General features: G+C 46.6%; 1 protein-coding gene across 7 annotated transcripts in view; it reads left to right on the top strand.

Annotated features, from left to right (window-relative positions):
- The window catches only part of PKHD1 (PKHD1 ciliary IPT domain containing fibrocystin/polyductin), a 344877-nt gene that overhangs the window by 66926 nt on the left and 260212 nt on the right, over positions 1–17739 (top strand). For 5 of the 7 annotated variants that reach the window (XM_029050691.2, XM_029050690.2, XM_029050688.2 and 2 more), the window contains 5 exons: positions 6514–6709; positions 8992–9059; positions 11431–13044; positions 13806–13844; positions 15410–15553. In XM_029050691.2, the coding sequence (XP_028906524.1) occupies positions 6514–6709; positions 8992–9059; positions 11431–13044; positions 13806–13844; positions 15410–15553 (2061 nt within the window). The remainder of the gene's footprint in view (positions 1–6513; positions 6710–8991; positions 9060–11430; positions 13045–13805; positions 13845–15409; positions 15554–17739) is intronic. The other 2 variants (XM_029050694.2, XM_029050689.2) reach the window with 1 other exon arrangement.

The raw sequence follows: 17739 nt of genomic DNA, 5'->3' as shown, positions 1-17739 counted from the left end.
CCAGTGCTTACAACAGTGCTCTGCACATAGTAAGCGCTTAACAAATACCAACATTATTATTACAACAGATACACTGCCTACTCACAATGAGCTTACAGTCTAGAGGAGGAGACAGACATTAATATACATTCATAAATAAATAGATTTCACAAATGGGGAAACACTGTCACTTAGTGGAGAGAGCATGGGCCTGAGAGCCAGAGGACCTGGGTTCTAATTCTGGCTCCTTCACTTGCCTGCTGTGTGACATTGGACAACCAATCAGTCACTGGTATTTACTTGTGCTTACTATGTACAGAGAACCGTACTAGGTGCTTGGGAGAGTGCAGTGTGGCAGAATTAGCAGACACCTTCCTTGTCCATAACAAGTTTACAGTCTAAACAGGGAGACAGATATTAATATGAATATGCACAAGTCACTTAACTTCTCAGTGCCTCAGTTTCCTCAAATGGAAAATGGGGATTCAATACCTGTTCTCCCTCTTGACTCTGAGCCTCAGGTAGGATGGGGACTGTCCCCCACCAGGTGAACTTTGTATCTACCCCAGTATTTAGACACATAAAAAGTGCTAGACACATAACAAGTGTTGAACAAATATCATTTTTAAAAATACCAAAGTGTCTTCTAGCACCTTCTCCTTGTTGGATGTATATAACTGTAATTTATGTATATTAGCATCTGTTTCCTCCCATCTTGTCTGTAATCTCATTTTGGGCAGGGAATGTGTCTGTTTCTTGTTATATTATACTCTCCCAAGCGCTTAGTACAGTGGTCTGAACACACTAAGGACTCAGTAAATATGATTGACTAGGCTGTGAGGCACTCAGCACAGTGTCCATTTCAAGGCCCTGGGGAATTCCTAAATGCAATTCAATTCAATTATATCTATTGAGTGCTTACCAAGTGCAAAGCATGGTACTGAGTGCTTGGGAGAATAAAATATAACAACAGACACATTCTTTCCCACAGCGAGGTCACAGTCTAGAGGAAGGGCTCTCAGCCTAGACTGACTGGCTTCCTGCCACTTGATCGGGCATTTCTTACGCTAGCCTGACACTCCCTGGGTCCTTGGTTTGATCTACCAAAATCCTGGCTTGTCGTGATTCTTGATTACTCAACAGCAAGGAGAAATGCAATTAAAACGCAGATTTCTGGGTCCTCGCTCAGTCAAGGAATGATTTAATTGCCCACAGAAAGACCAGCACCATATAAGATGTCAAAAACCGTTAGCCCCTTTGACGTCTTAAGAGCTGAAACTTGGGAAGCGCCCGTTACCTTTAAGGCCATCTCCGCATCATTTTCCAGCACTTAGGAGCTTCTGAGAGCTCCAGAAAATTAGTCCATCAATCTAATATTAACTGTGTATGGTATTGCATTAAGTTCTTGGGAGAGTATGGTATAATAGAGTTGGTAAGTACAGTCCCTGCCCACCAGGAACTTCAAGTTTAGAGGAGCGGTCCTGGTGATAGAAAGCCAGACTGTGATTCAGGATACAAGATTTCTAGCCTTTTTTGGCATTTTATATTCTCCCCACATTCAACTTTAAAGCACTTACATATGTATTTTTCAATTACATACTACATAATCAAATTAATGTCTGTCTCCTCCTCTAGAACTGTAAGCTCCTTAGGGACAGGAAACATTCATTCAATAATATTGATTGAGCACTTACTATGTGCAGAGCACTGTACTAAGCGCTTGGAATCTACAATTCAGCAGCAGATAGGGACAATCCCTGCCCAATGACGGACTTACAGTCTAATCGGGGGGGGGACAGATGGACAAAAACCAGACAACATAATCACGATAAATAGAATCAAGGGGATGTACACCTCATTAACAAAATAGAGAAATAAAATATATACAAATGAGCACAGTGCTGAGAGGAGGGAAAGGGACAGGGGGAGGAGCAGAGGGAAAGGGGGCTTAGCTGAGGGGAGGTGAAGGGGGGAGGGAGCAGAGAGCGGAGGGGGAGCAGCGGGAAAAGGGGAAGCAGAATCTCTGCCCACAACAGAAACAGGTTGTTCTATACTCAGTGCTTAGGCCAATGCTTGGCACATAGTAAGTGCTTAACAAACACTAATCATTATTATTACTCTCCTAAGCACTTAGTACCCCTATCAGGGTTGCACCTGGAGAGTTTCCAGTACTCTACCAGTCAAGACTATAGGAGGGAGAGTGAAGCAGAGGCCTGTCCATTCCATTCCTAGCTTGGCCAGTGGCTAGTGAGCGGAAGGCCATCGGCTACAAGTCAAAACTCACTTTTGCTGGGCAGCATCGGCACGGGAGAACGTCGAGGGCAGAAACTCGTTTACTGTGTGAAGGAGGCGATAGTAAATCACTTCGGGATTTTTACCAAGAAAATTCTACGGATACGCTACCAAAACAATGGCAGTTGGAAGTGGAGCATTCAGGGAGAGACGTGTCTACGGTGTCGCTATATGTTGGACACGACTCGACGGCCTAAGACAACAACAACAAGCACTTAGTATGACACTCGGCTCAAGGTGCCGGAATGGTGCACGGCAAGAGAAGCAGCGTGGTTTAGTGGAAAGAGGACAGGTTTGGGAGTCAGAGGGTGTGGGTTCTAATCCTGGCTCCGCTGCTTCTCCGCTGTGTGACTTTGGGCAAGTCACTTCACTTCCCTGTGAATCAGTTACCTCATCTGTAAAATGGGGATTAAGACTGTGAGCCTCACATGGGACAACCTGATTACCCTATATCTACCCCGGCGCTTAGAAGAGTGCTCTGCACATAGTAAGCGCTTAACAAATACCAACATTATTATCATTATTATTCTCTGTGCCTGTTACCGAATCTGTAAAATGGGGATTAAAAGTGAGTCCCATGTAGAACAACCTGATTACTCTCTATCTACCCCAGCACTGAGAACAGTGTTTAGCACATAGTAAGCACTTAAATACCATAATAATTATTACTGTTATTATTATAGTAAGTGCTCAACAGATACCGCTGTTTGATAGCATCTGACTCAGAGACCGTCGACTCGCTATTTGACTTTCAGGGAATCCCTAATACTAGTTGTCTCAGCTCCGTCACCTGTAAAATGGGGACAATCGTACTTAGATCCAGCTGCTTTACAAATAAGTTTCTAAAGGTCATTTACTCACACTTCAATCCGCTAATGTTCAGTTGTTGACAGGTCAGTCGCTGGATTTATCAATCGTTATTTGTGTGGACATAATGACTGCTATTAGTAACGATTCTGGTGTTTGTTAAGCTCTTACTACATGCCCAGCACTGTTCTAAGCACTGGGATAGACACAACGTGATCATTCTAGACACATAGGGCTCGTGGTCTAAGCAGGAGGGAGATCAGGTGTCGATTCCCCCTTTTACAGAGGAGGAAACTGAGGCCCAGAGGAGTTAAGTGACTTGCCTCAGATCACGCAGCAGGCAAGCGAGAGAGTGGGATTAGAACCCAAGTCTCCTGACTCCCGGTGCTCTGTGCCTTCCACTAGATTTTGTTGCTTCTCACTCCGGTGAGTAGGGGTCTGTATTAGGGCCTTAAGAATGTGTGATCAAATTAAGCCATGGTTCCCTGCCCCCAAGAAGCTTCCAATCCAGCACTTGACCTTCCCTCTCTGTGGGGAATGGTTTTGGGTGGTGTGTTGGCTTGGATTGCTCTGAGTGGAAAGAGGCGAGACTTTCTTGGAGCTCAACCTCTAACTCCTTCCATCTGTCAATCGGTGGTATTTACTGAGCGCTTACTGTGCACAGAGAGCTTTACTAGACCCTTGGGAAAGCACAGTGCCATACAAGAAACAGCATGGCATAGTGGATAGAGCAGGGTCCTGGGAGTCGGAAGGTCATGGGTTCTAATCCTGACCGCCACTTGTCTTCTGTGTGACTTTGGGCATGTCACTCCTTCTCTTGGCCTCCGTTATCTCATCTATAAAATAGGGATTGAAACTAAACATCCCACGTGGGACAGGGAATGTGTCCAACCAGATTTTTATCTTCTCCCCAGTGCTTAGTACAGTGTCTGGCACATAGTAAGCGCTTAAATACAATAATTAGTATAGTGGATAGAGCATGGGCCTGGGAGTCAAAGTTACGTATTCTAATCCCAGCTCCGCCACTCGTCGGCCGTGTGACCTTGAAGGGCAAATCACTCGTCTTTGTGCCTTAGTGACCTCCTCTGCAAAATGGAGATTGAGGCTGTGAGCCCCATGGGGGACAGAGACTGTGCCCCACTTAATTTTTGTATCCACCCTAGTGCTTAGTACAGTGCCTAGCACATAGTAAGCGCTTGAAAAATACCAGTTATTATTATTGTTTTCAATACAAATAGACCCGATTTCCTGCCTACAAAGAGCTTATAGTCTGCAGGCTATTCACCTAATTGTCTGTTCCTAGGACCAGTTGTTCTAGGGATTAGTCGCTCACCTTTGCTCCTCTGCTCTGCTTCTAACTTGGCCTTTCCAGGGATTCTGAGCAAATATAAGAGTTATGAAACACTCTGGCATCTCAGTGACTCAATCGATTGTATTTATTGAGCCTTTAGTGTGTGCAGAGAATCGTACTAAGCACTTGGGGGAAGACAATACAACAGAGTTGATAAACATGTTCCCTGCCCACAAGGAACTTACAGTCTAGAGGGGAAGACTATATATCGAATAAATGAATGTACAATGTACGTCGTTCATCGTACAAATATGCAATGAATAAATTACGGCTACATGGATGAGTGTTTTGGAGCTGAAGGAGGGGTGAATACCAAGTGCTTAAAGGAACAGATTCAAATGCAAGCCCAATATGTAGGGGCTGAGGGTAGGGTGAATAAAGGCTGCAAGCCCACATGCAGCGTCCTCTCTAGACTGTGAGCTCATTATGGGCAGGGAATGTATCTGGTTATTGTTGTACTCTCCCAAGCACTTATACAGTGCTTGGCGCACAGTAAAGTGCTCGATAAATACGATTGAATGAATGTTTCCATCTAAGTACGCCTCGTTTCTGGGAGAGAATGTCTTTGCTCCACATTCTGGTTCTCAAGCAATTTCCCAGTGCTTTGGGCTGCATAACTGAGAACACTTCTCTAGCATCTCAGCGTTGTTCAGATAAGTCGAAGCAGTGGAAGAATTTGCCGCCTCGGGCGACCAAAGTGGTGTCGAATTCCTCCGTGGTATAGATTCTTCCCAATCAAGTGGCCAGAGAGGAGGGAGCTCAATATTCTGTTTGGAGTTCAGTGACTTTGGCTTTTAATGGAATTTTCTTTCTATAATGAAAAGAATAAATAAATTACACCAGTGCCTCAAAGGCATCTAGGATGAAGCTGACAATTGACCGAGCATCCAAGACTTCTTGTTATTAATATGTACAATGAGATGAATTATTTTTCCGAGTGTAAAACTTCATCGGAATATTTTTGTAGTCAAGGGGAGGTGAAGTCCCATTCAAATTTTTCAAAGGGGTAATTCCAGTGGGATGAATCCCTCCTTGGCTAGTGGGAGACAAGTTGGGGATCTGGGGAGAGGGAGGAAAACCTTGGTTGAGAACAGAAGGGTGAAGAATATTTTTGAGAAATACGATCTGTATCAATCATTTACTGAGTGCTAACTTTGTGCAGAGTACTGTCTGCTGTGTGACCTTGGGCAAGTCATTTCACTTCCTCTGTGTCTGTCATCTCAGCTGTTAAATGGGGATTAAGACTGTGAGCCCCATGTCAGACAGGGACACTTGGCTTATATCCACACCGGCTCTTAGTAGAGCACCTGGCACATAGTTAAAACCATAACAAATGCCACAGCTATTACAGAACTAAGCAGTTGGGAGAGTAAAATACAACAGAGTTGGTAGGCTCGTTCCCTGCCCACCATGAGCTTACGGTCGAGGGGAAGAGGAGTAACTCAAATGATATCAGAGTGACAGTTACGGCCTGGCGATTGGGCATTTTGGGAAAAGCAATAACTCGTTTGTCACTAGGCGACTACCAAATCAGTCAGTCAGTTGTATTTATTGAGTCTGTAAGCAGAGCACTGTGGTAAGCATTTGGGAGAGTACTATATAATAATATAACAAGCACATAATAATTGATATGGTACTTTTTTAGCACTTACTGTTTTCCAAGCACTGTTCTGAATGCTGGAGTAGTGCAAGTAAATCGAGTTGGACACAGTCCCCGTCCCACTTGGGGCTCACAATCTTAATCCCCATTTTAGAGATGAGGTAACTGAGACCCAGCGGAATGAAGTGACTTTTCCAAGGACACACAGAGGCAGACAGGTGGCCAAGCTGGGACTAGAACCCAGATCCTTACAACTCCCAGGCCTGTGCTCTATCCATTCCCCGCCCACAGCGAGCTTACCGGCTACACGGTTCCAGTATATGCCACAGTTTGCTCCATGCCTTCCTAGCGATCACAAATTCACTGCGAAGAGTGTGCAAGTGAGCGTTTTGGGGTGGTGGAGGGGGACTCATTCCCTGTGATTGGAACTGGAAGCGGAATCTGATTGATGCCACCAACCCGGCCCATCGTCTTCTCCTTGCAGGAGACCAGACCCTCTTTATCAGGACCAGTTCACTGGAAGAGTATACGGACTTGGATGTCCAAGTCCATGTCGGAGGAGACCCGGCCTGGGTCCGAGAGCAAGTGCCCGAAGGATTCTATGTGACGCTGCCCCCCCTGCCTTTGGGATGGCACCCCATTTCAGTTACGATGAATGGAATCCGCATCGGCTCGGACGGGTAAGAGGGAGGGTCTTCTTTCTCCCCCAGCCCGCTGACGGCTTGCTAGTCAGCCATTTGCAGGGGGGAAGCTCTGGCCTTGGGCCTCTCCGTGAAATTGGGGCTCGGCAGTGAGGTGATAATAGGGTGAAGGGGCCATCAAATTGAAGGATTTTTGAGAGTGGGGAGCAGAGGTGTCTGTAGCTGACCCTAAGGAGTTTGTCTTCCCCTCGGTAAACGGTGGTTTAAAAAGCATGGCAGGATGATGCGGCAGCTCGACAGCAACTCTTCTGCTAAGTGAGGGTGGCCTTGCTGTTACTTTCTAAAAGTCATCCATCCCCGGTATTTATGCTGCATACCTTATTTCCGAATCCAACTCACAGCTCCCACTTCACCTAGGCGTGCGGAATCCCTATATGAGAATTTGGGGGTGAGGGACAGAGCTGCTTGGCTTCCGTTTTCTGGACGGTGACCGGAAAGGTGGCCCCTGTTCAGTCACCAGTGGGGGCGATGGCAGACAGAATCTGTGGCTAGACTTCCATTCTCCTTAACCCCAATTGAGGTTAAGGCTCTGCTGGCCCGAGATTGGCTGAAAAAATTTGTTCTCTGTCCATGAGAATCTGATGACCTGTGATTGGCAAACAAAATTTGCATTGGATCCTCCTTTCTCACTACCCTCCTAACTACCTCACTGACTAGTCCTGCCCCTCCCACCCTTAAGCTACGGGAACAAAAACCTCTGGCCTCAACGTTCCTGGGAAAAGCAAACACACAAGAAAGAGCAAAGAGCTGCAGAATCTATTACATTACTACTACTGGGAATTGAAATTCCCATAAAGGATGTTGTGTGATCCTCAGTCGCCCCATCCTGCTTTTGTTTTGGTCTCTCTGCACTTGTAGGTTGGTGCTTCCCCTGCACCCCCACCCCCCCCAGGCTAAGGTAGGGAATGCTGTAGGGAATTGATGGAGAGGCAGGGGGGCAGAGAGGAATCAATCCAGCTTACTGTGTGCAGAACACAGTATTAAGCACTCGGGAAAGTACAATATAACAGTATAATAATAATGTTGGTATTTGTTAAGCGCTGACTATGTGCAGAGAACTGTTCTAAGCGCTGGAGTAGATACAGGGTAATCAGATTGTCCCACGTGGGGCTCAGTCTTCATCCCCATTTTACAGATGAGGTAACTGAGGCACAGAGAAGTTAAGTGACTTGCCCACGGTCACACAGCTGACAAGTGGTAGAGCTGGGATTCGAACCCATGACCTCTGACTCCCAAGCCCGGGCTCTTTCCACTGAGCCACGCTGCTTCTCATAATAGACACATTCCCTGCCCTCAAAGAGCTTAGAGGGAGAGACAGACATTAATGTATATATAAATCAATTATGGATATACGTGTTGTGGGGTTGGGAGGCGGGATGTATGAAGGGAGCAAGTCAGATGACGCAGAAGGGAGTGGAAGAAAAGGTAAAGAGGTCTTAGTCGGGAGGGAAGGCCTCTTTGAGGAGTCGTGCTTTCAATAAGGCTCATGAGTTCGAATCCCAGCTCTGCCACTTGTCGGCTGTGTGACTGTGGGCAAGTCACTTAACTTCTCTGTGCCTCAGTTCCCTCATCTGTAAAATGGGGATTAAGACTGATCCCCACGTGGGACGACCTGATTCCCCTATGTCTACCCCAGCGCTTAGAACAGTGCTCGGCACATAGTAAGCGCTTAACAAATACCAACATTATTATTATTATGATAAGCTTTGAAGGCAGAGGGAGTAATCTGTCGGGTATGAGGGGGAGGGCGTTCCAAGCCAGAGGCAGGATGGGGGCGAGAGGTTGGCGAAGAGATAGAGGAGATTGAGGTACAGTGAGAAGGTTGGCACTAGAGGAGCAAAGTGGGCTGGTAGAAGGAGACTAGTGAGGTGAAGTAAGAAGGGCGAGGTGATCGAGTGTTTTAAAGCCGACGGTGAGGAGTTTCTGTTTGATGTGGAGTTGGATGGGTAACCGGGGAAATATGGACTGAACGTTACTGTAGAAAAATGATCCAGGCAACAGAGTGAAATACTGACTGAAGTGGGGAGAGACAGGAATCAGTTAGGTGGCTGATAGAGTAATCAAGATGGGATAGGATAAGCGCTTGGATTAACATGCTAACAGTTTGGGCGGAGAAGAGAAGATGGATTTTAGCGGTTATAGAGGATGAACTCACAGGGGGACTTCTGGAGCAAAGTTCTAGCCAAAAGAAAGTATTAATAAGCACATGCCAGTGATTTGGTCTGGCAAATCTTCAGCGGGGAGACCTTTGTGTTCTGCAGGATTGATCTGCAAATCCAATACCTCTTGGAAGTCTTCAGTATCGACCCCTGCTGTGGCTCGCTTTTAGGTAAGTAATCTGAAGAAACCACTTTTGTGCTGTCTTCTACGGAGTCAGTCAGGAGGCTGGAGCCAGCTGTCCTGGATATGAATGGGACAGTCAATCCCCTGGGTCTCAGAGGAATCTGACTGTTTAGGTTGAAGTAGTGTGGCCTAGAGGATAGAGCAAGGGCCTGAGAGTCAGAGGTATCCGGGGTTCTAATCCCAGATTCACCACACGTCTGCTATATGACCCTGGGCAAGTCATTTCACTTCCTCTAGGCCCCAGATCTGTAAAATGGGGATTGAGAGTGTGAGCACCGTGTGAGACAGGGACTGTGTCCAACCTGATTAACTTGTGTCTAACCCAGTGTTTAGAACAGTGCTTGGCACATAGTAAATGCTTAACAAAATACCATCATTATTATCATTATCATTATCGTTAACTTGTATGCTGGGCACATAGTAAGTGTTTAACAAATATCATCACTATTATATAGGTATATAATAATAATTGTGGTATCCGAGTGCTTACTAAGCACTTGGGTAGATACAAGATAATCACGCCGGACGCATTATTGCTCCACAAAGGACTCACAGTCTAAGCAGTCACCATTTTACAGATGTGGAAACTGAGACACAGAATAATCAAGTGACTCGCCCAAGATCACACAGCAGGCAAGTACCTGATCTAGGATTAGAACCAGGTCCCCTGACTTGTCGGCTCACGCTTTTAAGGGAGCAGAATTATGTAATGGCCATATCGATCGACCATATTTATCGAGGGATTACTGTGAGCAGAGCACCGTGGTAAGCACTTGGGAGAGTACAATATAACAGAGTTGTTAGATACATTCCCTGTCCATAAGAAGCTGACAGTCTAGAGGGAATGTATATGCTTATGATGCATATGGCTCGTATACTCATTTGCACAAACATAATGTGGTTGGGGAATTTCCTACAGTCTCGCAGGTGTCACACTTTCAGCGTGGATTCCTCTTGCGACTGCTTCACTCACTCTTCCATTCAGGTTTCGGTGGGTGTCTTTAGGAAGACTGATTTTTCGCAATCGGCAGTACTGTTGCGACGTGATGATCTTGTATCTATCCCAGTTCTTAATAATAATAATGATGGGTTTGGTAAGCGCTTACTATGTGCCAAGCACTGTTCTCAGCGCTGGGGGAGATAGAAGGTAATCAGGTTGTCCCATGTGGGACTCACTGTCTTATTCCCCAGTTTATAGATGAAGGAACGGAGGCACAGAGAAGTTAAGTGACTTAACCAGAATAAGCCCTTAACATGTGCTACAGTTTTAACTTAAATCAATCAGTGTATTTATTGAGTGATTACTGTGTGCAGAGCACTGTACTAAGTGCCTGGGGAAGTATAATACGTCGTAGTTGGTAGACGTGATAGCGTTCATTCAAACCAATAGTAAAGTGTTAGAAATGGAACTTCCCTGTTCTAAATGAAGGCAGAGTTGCCTTTCTCACTGGGCTGCAGCCACTGCTCTGTTCCATATTTGGGCAATGATAATCATAATAAAAAATAATAATTGCATTATTTAAGTGCTTACTATGTGCCAGGCACTGGGCTAAGAACTGGAGTGGATACCAAAAAATTGGGTTGGACACAGTCCCCATCCCACTTGGGGCTCACAATCTTAATGGTTCTATCTCAAAGTATGTGTTCACTCCAAATTTTGGTGGGAATATTGTTGGGAATTAGGAATCATTCATCGACTGTGAGCCGGTTTGGATATAACATGCCGTGGCTTTGTGCACGTGGTGTTGAAACAGGTGAGGGCTTTAGTAAGAGTTTTCCTCGAAGCAGCTCTGGGCAAGAATACAAATCCACCCTCTGCATTGTAGGAGCACCAGGTGAATCAGACATCCTTGCATTGTCGATTAAAAATTAAAAATTTTCCTGACTGGTAGGTAAAATTTCTACCCTGAAACTTCTTTGAAACCATAGGGTGAAATGGGGGTTTGATTCCAAGATCTTTTACCACCTGGTTTTAGGTGGAGGGAGGTTGCATTCCTAAGAAGAGTCCTTGCCCATCCAGGACCCACTCGATTCATAAATCAATCATATTTATTGAGCAAGTACTGTGTGCAGAACGTGCTATTAAACTCTAGACTATAAGCAAGCTCCTTGAGGACAAGGAATATGTCTACCAACTCTGTTGTACTGTACTCTCCCCAGTGCTGAGTACAGTGCTCTGCACACAGTAAGCAGTCAATAAATACCTTTGATAAATGCTTGGGAAAATACAACGCAATACTGTTGGACGATCTCTGCCTACAGGGAGCTTACAGTCTGATAAGTAACTTACATTCTGCAGGAACCTTTCCTTAATGTGATTTGTTTCTAATTTTCTGTTTCAAAAACTGTCATCTTAGGCGGAACCACCCTTACTCTTTCTGGACTGGGGTTCAGCGAAGACCCAGCCTTGATTTCCGTATCCGTGAGCTCCCAGGCCTGTGATATCCTGCAGTCAACTGAGGATACCATCTGGTGCCAGGTGCCACCAGCCTTTCCCATGGCTAGTTTGGATTCCCAAACTGTTCCCGCCCCCGTGGAGGTGCGGATTGGCAAACAGTCCATCGCCCATGGTGCCCCTTCACTCGCGGGGCAGTCAAACCTGACCTTTTGGTATCAAGCAAATTTAACTCCCTTAGTCACAGCTCTGCAAGGGGAGACGGTGGATGGCCGTTTGAGGTTGCGTGTGGAAGGGACTCATTTATCCTCCTCAGAGGCCATGCTCGGCGATGTGACATGTGACCTGGAGCTGCGGGTCACCAACGGCACCGAGTCTCTGGCCGAGTGCTCCTTGCCCTTGGGCAGCTTGGAAGCTGGGACGTATCCCTTCCGGGTTCTCCAGAAGCAGATGGGATTTGCCAATATGTCGGCTGGGTTGCAGAACTTCACGGTGGCACCTCAAATCACTGGCGTCTTGCCCGGTCAGGGTTCCATCTGTGGCGGGACTCTGCTGACCGTGAAGGGCTCGGCATTCCGGTCCAGAAGCAAGGAGGTGGAAGTTGATCTCCCTGGGCCTTACACTTGTGAGCTCCGGAGTTTGGGAGATAGGGAAATCAGTTGCCTGGTCCTTCCGGGGGACGGCTCCTCTTCTGTGGCGTCTCAAGTGCTGAATGTTACGGTCACGGTCAACGGGATAGCAAGTGCATGCCTTGAAAGCTGTTCCCTTCAACTGGTGGAAGACGCAACCCCCACAGTGGACGCTTTGACCCTCAGGGATGATGGGAGGCTGACCAAATTGTTGATCAGGGGTCAGAGGCTGGCCAGGGGGAGCAACGAACTGACGGTTGTGGTCGATGACCAACTTCCCTGTCCCGTCACTTTCTTTAATGAAACTGGGCTGGTGGAGTGCCAGGTGATTGACATCTCCCCTGGTCACCATCACCTGTCGGTCTTCAATGAGAGAAATGGGCGAGCTTGCATGGCCAGTGGAACCAGTGGGTTCAGCATCACTCCAAGGGTTCTCCGTTTCTTCCCCCCGAGCTTTGGAGTCTGGGGTGGGGGGCTTCTGACCCTACAGGGTGCAGCTCTGCAGGGTCAGAACACTACCATGGTCCTAGTGGGGGAGGAACCCTGCCTCCCACTGGATGTCGGTTCTGGGCTTATTCGATGCGTCCTTCCCGCGGGGAACGGTAGCGTTCCTCTAAAGCTAGAAATCGACGGCGTCGCCTATCCCACGGGGGCGATTGATTACGAGGAAGCCTCCACGCCAGTGTTGCTTTTCGCGTCTCCACCAGAGGATCTCATCCTCTCCATCGGGGTGGCTCAGATCTCTGCCGTCGAGAACATGCGGATTCTCATTGGGGAGTCACCCTGCCTGGGCGTCAACGGCAACTGGACCGTTCTACGGTGCTTGGTTCCATCTCTTCCTGCAGGGGAATATCAGGTCAGAGGTCATGACCTCCTCAGAGGTTGGGCCTCTTCCACTCTGACTTATGTATCTGAAGTTACCGTTGCATCGATATCCAGCAATTTTGGTAAGACAAAACATTTTCAATCAGTGGTATTTATTGAATCGAATGATGGTATTTAAGTGCTTCCAGTGTGGAAAGCACTGTTCTAAGCGCTGGGATAGTTACAAGGTAATCAGGTCATCCCATGTGGGGCTCACAGTCTTAATCTCCATTTTACAGATGAGGTAACTGAGGCACAGAGAAGTGAAGTGACTCACCCAAAGTCACACAGCTGACAAGTGACGGAGTTGGGATTAGAATCCACGACCTCTGACTCCCAAGCCCATGCTCTTCCCACTAAACCACACTGCTTCTCATGCTTACTATTTGCAGGGCACCGTTCTAATCGCTTGGGAGAGTATGATGCAACGGAAGTAGCGGACACGTTCCCTGCCCATAATGGACTTACAGTGTAGTCAAAAAATTATCTGGGTAAATGGGGTAACAGCTTATATTTGTGATTTCTCTGGGAAATGAAATGAGACTGAGGAGGGGGAAAGACTGAAAAATGATTGGATTTACTTTTCTGAGTTTTTAAGAGGCTATCAGGTGGCTAAATTTACTGATCTGGTGGTTATTTTTTTTCCAGAAAGAATATGGTTTGAGAGTAAATTTTGTGAATGGAAGAATGCATTTTGTTCTGATGTTATTGACCAATTTAAATTATTATATCATTCAGTCACTTAATTGGACAAAGCGACCCACATATAAATTCTCTTTTTGTCCCTGGGCTAAATGAAAGACTGTATTTCATTTCAACCACCTTGTTGCTTTCTCCCATCAAGGTCGTCACTTGGCATACAATCCTGGGTTCCTGTCCAGAGGTTTGTCAGGGGTGGAGCCCCAAATTAAATGTTTAAAAATGCATCCCTGATTAATTCCAATTGCTTCTGTTTTCCACCTGGCTGCTAATCCCAGCTCTGGCCCTTGTCTACTTTGTGACCCTGGCCAAGTCACTTGACTTCTCTGGGTCTGAGTTTCTTTACCTGTAAAATGAGGATTAAATACTTGTTCTTCCCCTCGTTTAGGTTGTGAGCCCATGTGGGATAGGGGTTGGGTCTGACCTCATTACCCGAGTGCTTAATAATTGTGGTATTTAAGCAGTTACTATGTGTTGAGCACTGTTCTAAGCACTGAGGAAGATAAAAGATAGTCCGGTCGAGATGTCATGATACACAGTCCTGGTCCTCCATTGTATATTCCAAGCTCTTAGTTCAGTGCTCTGTACATAGTAAGCGCTCAATAAATACTATCGAATAAATATTGCTGAGTACACAGTGGAGCTCACAATCTAGGCAAGAGAATAGGTATTGAAGCCTCATTTTACAGATGAGGTAACTGATCACACAGCTCGTAACGCGGCAGAACTGGGATTAGAACCCAGATCCTCTGACTCCCAGGCTCGCGGTCTTTCCACTAGGCCATGCTGCTCATAGTAAACGCTTAATAAATACTACTATCATTATTACTGTTGTTATAGGGACTTCAATATGGACCTGTGCTGGTCAGCTGGTTTTCAGGATGTGAATGGATTTCTTTCATGACTGGGCTGTTAATGCCCTCACCTTAACTAGGTTGATGTGAGAGGAGAAGTAGCGTGGCATAGCAAGAAACAGCGCGGCTGCGTGAAAAAAGTCCCGGCCTGGGAGTCAGAGGACCTGGATTCTAACTCTGGCTCTGCCACGTATCATCTGTGTGATGTTGGGGGACTCATTTTACTTCTCTGGGCCTCAATTCCCTCATCTACAAAATGGCTATTCAATACCTGTTCTCCCTCCTACTCAGGGACCTGATTATCTTATGTCTACCCCAGAGCTCAGTACACAGTGTTTGACACGTGTTAAATGTTTCACAAACACCGCAATTTTTAGCTCCTCTGACTTCCAGCCCCACGTTCTTTCCGTTACACCCCAAGCAGAGGACTATGGGGCGGCTCTCAGAGAAGGGACACGGGGTTGAGAAGTGAGGCAGAGGCCTGGCAGGTAGGATCTATGACATTCTGACTTAGCTTAATGGATAGAGCACAGGCCTGGGAGTCAGAAAGACCTGGGTTCTAATTCTGGCTCTGCCACATATCTGCTGTGTGATCTCGGGCAAGTCACTTCACTTCTCTGGGCCTCGGTTACCTCATCTGTAAAATGGGGATTAAGAATGTGGGACAGGGACTGTGTCCAACCTGATTAACTTGTATCTACTCCAGTGCTCTGAACAGTGCTTGACACATTGTGAGTGCTTAGTAATAATAAACTAAAATAATAAAATCAGTAGCAATAATGATGATGGGGCTTGTTAAGCGCTGTGTAAGTGCTTAACAAGCCCCATCATCATTATTGCTATTACTATTATTTTTACCCTGTTGTGTGGTTGACTGTAACGCTTGCCTTTGAAGGTTGCCTGGGCGGAGGGATGGTGCACGTGCGCGGAGCTGGCTTTTCTCCAGGAAACATTTCGGCTGCAGTCTGTGGTGTCCCCTGCACCGTTTCAGACAACGCAACCACCACGGACTTCAGCTGCCAGGTCCGGCCTCTGAACGGTCAGTCAAGATAGCGCATCGTCCCGGATGTGTCCCTCCGCGCTCCGCTCGGTTACGTAGCCCGATTCTCACTTTCCAGATTTGCGAGCCTCGGCCTCTGAATCCGGAAGCCGGTAGAGATCCTCCTTCTGACCTCTGGCTGGGTTCACTCCTTGACCCAGGCATTTATCATCTCAATTTCTGGGTTATAAATAGGTCCATTATTTTAATAGTATTTGTCGAGTGCTTACTATGTATCAAACACTCTACTAAACAAGGTAATCAGGTTGGACACCATCCGTATCTCATGTGGGGGTCTATCTAGTCTCATTTTTCAGATGAGGGAACCGAGGCCCAGAGAAGTGGTGACTTGTCCAAGGTCACACAGCGGACAAGTGTGGAAACTGGGATTAGAATCCAGGTCTCTCTGAGTCCCAGACCCCTGCTCTAGCCACTAGGCCATGCTGCTTCCCTCAGAACCTGTGTGTTTGGTGCTCTTTCCCGAGCTTCTAGTTCAACCCCCCTCCATAGGAATGTTTGGCAAAGATGCAAATGATGCTCTACCCTGTTGGAGAGTAGCTCTAGCTGAGCACCTTTGGGATGGAGGGGTGCGTATTGCTCTTCCTTTGGATAATCCAGGGCTGCAGTCCCCAGTGGAGAGGAGTGACAGGAGAAGGCAGTTGAGATTATCCAGTTTCTTTAGAAAACTTCTCCAGGTTTGTTGTAGGGAAAGCAGCATGGCCCAGTGGATAAAGCGGGGCCCCGGGAGCCAGAGGACCTGGGTTTTAACCCCAGCTCCATCACTTGCCTCCTGTGTAACCTTAAATCACTTTACTTCTCTGTGACTCAGTTTCCTCAACTGCGAAATTGGGATTCGGTAACTGTTCTCCCCACTACTTAGACTCTGAGCTCCATGTGGGACAGGGGCTGTATCCAGCCTGGTTGACATGTATCTACCCCCTGAACATAGAACAGTGCGTAATACATAGTAAGCTTTTAACAAATGCCATTACAAAAAAGTGATAGAAATTAGGAGGGCACCGGTGAGAGCTAGAACTGGGTCCTGGGAACTGTATGCGTGAGGGGAAATTCTTGAGGAAAGGTCAACAAAGCATAAGGGAATAAATCTGTGATTATTAGGAAGTCTGGGTGAGGTCTCGTCAAACATGGAACAATTTATTATTATAACTATTATTAATAATCCCATTTCTTGAGAGCTTACTCTATGCAAAGCACCGTACTAAGCGTTTGGGAGTTTAGCAAAGAGAGGTCATTTTGCATTGGAAATTGCATTTCCCCAGACTGAGAAACCGTGAAAGAAATCTAAGGGAGCCAAACGCTTCATTGTGGATTACTTTCCGTCTCGGGGAGTCTGCCCGAAAGCGGGGGTTGGACTCGATAATCTTTCAAGTTTCCCTCATCCTTTCGAATGAACTTCAGGAGAGCCAGGGATGGAAAAAGCCATTCTTACGGGCAGATACTCTTCAATATCACTAGATGTCACCAGCTGCGTGGTGTTCATGGGAAAGACTCCAGCTCACTCCAGGATTCATCCTGGTGGTTCTTTCCCGGGTAAAATGGGATGGGATTTGGAGGTTTATAGGACACTTGAAAGGCCAATTAATCCACCCCTCTGCCTTAAGGAAAAGATGAACCAGACAGAGGACAGTGTTGCTGTAGAGGTCTTCAAACAATCATATTTATTGAGTGCTGAGCATGGTACTAGGCAACTGGGGGTGTTGCATGCACCAGAGCTAGTAGACACGTTCCCAGTCCACAAGGAGTTTACTGTGTAGAGGGGGAGACAGACATTAATGTAAATAAATTACGGCTACGTACACGATGCTGTGGAGTTGAGGATGGAATGAGTAATAATAATGTTGGTATCCGTTAAGCGCTTACTATACGCAGAGCACTGTTCTAAGCGCTGGGGGAGATACAGGGTAATCAGGTGGTCCCACGTGAGGCTCACTCACAGTGAATCCCCATTTTACAGATGAGGTAATTGAGGCCCAGAGACGTTAAGCGACTTGCCCACAGTCACACAGCTGACAAGTGGCAGAGCTGGGATTCGAACTCATGACCTCTGACTCCCAAGCCCGTGCTCTTCCCACTGAGCCCCGCTGCTTCTCTGCGAATAAAGCGTCCACATCAAAGCGCAAAGGCGGCACTATAATTTGGTTAGTCTTCTCTTCCAGAAAGTTCTC

This window comes from Ornithorhynchus anatinus, chromosome X1 (genome assembly GCF_004115215.2).
Source record: "Ornithorhynchus anatinus isolate Pmale09 chromosome X1, mOrnAna1.pri.v4, whole genome shotgun sequence".
NCBI lineage: Eukaryota > Metazoa > Chordata > Mammalia > Monotremata > Ornithorhynchidae > Ornithorhynchus > Ornithorhynchus anatinus.
Note: the sequence above shows the minus strand (reverse complement) of the source record. Positions and strands in the feature narration are given on the sequence as shown.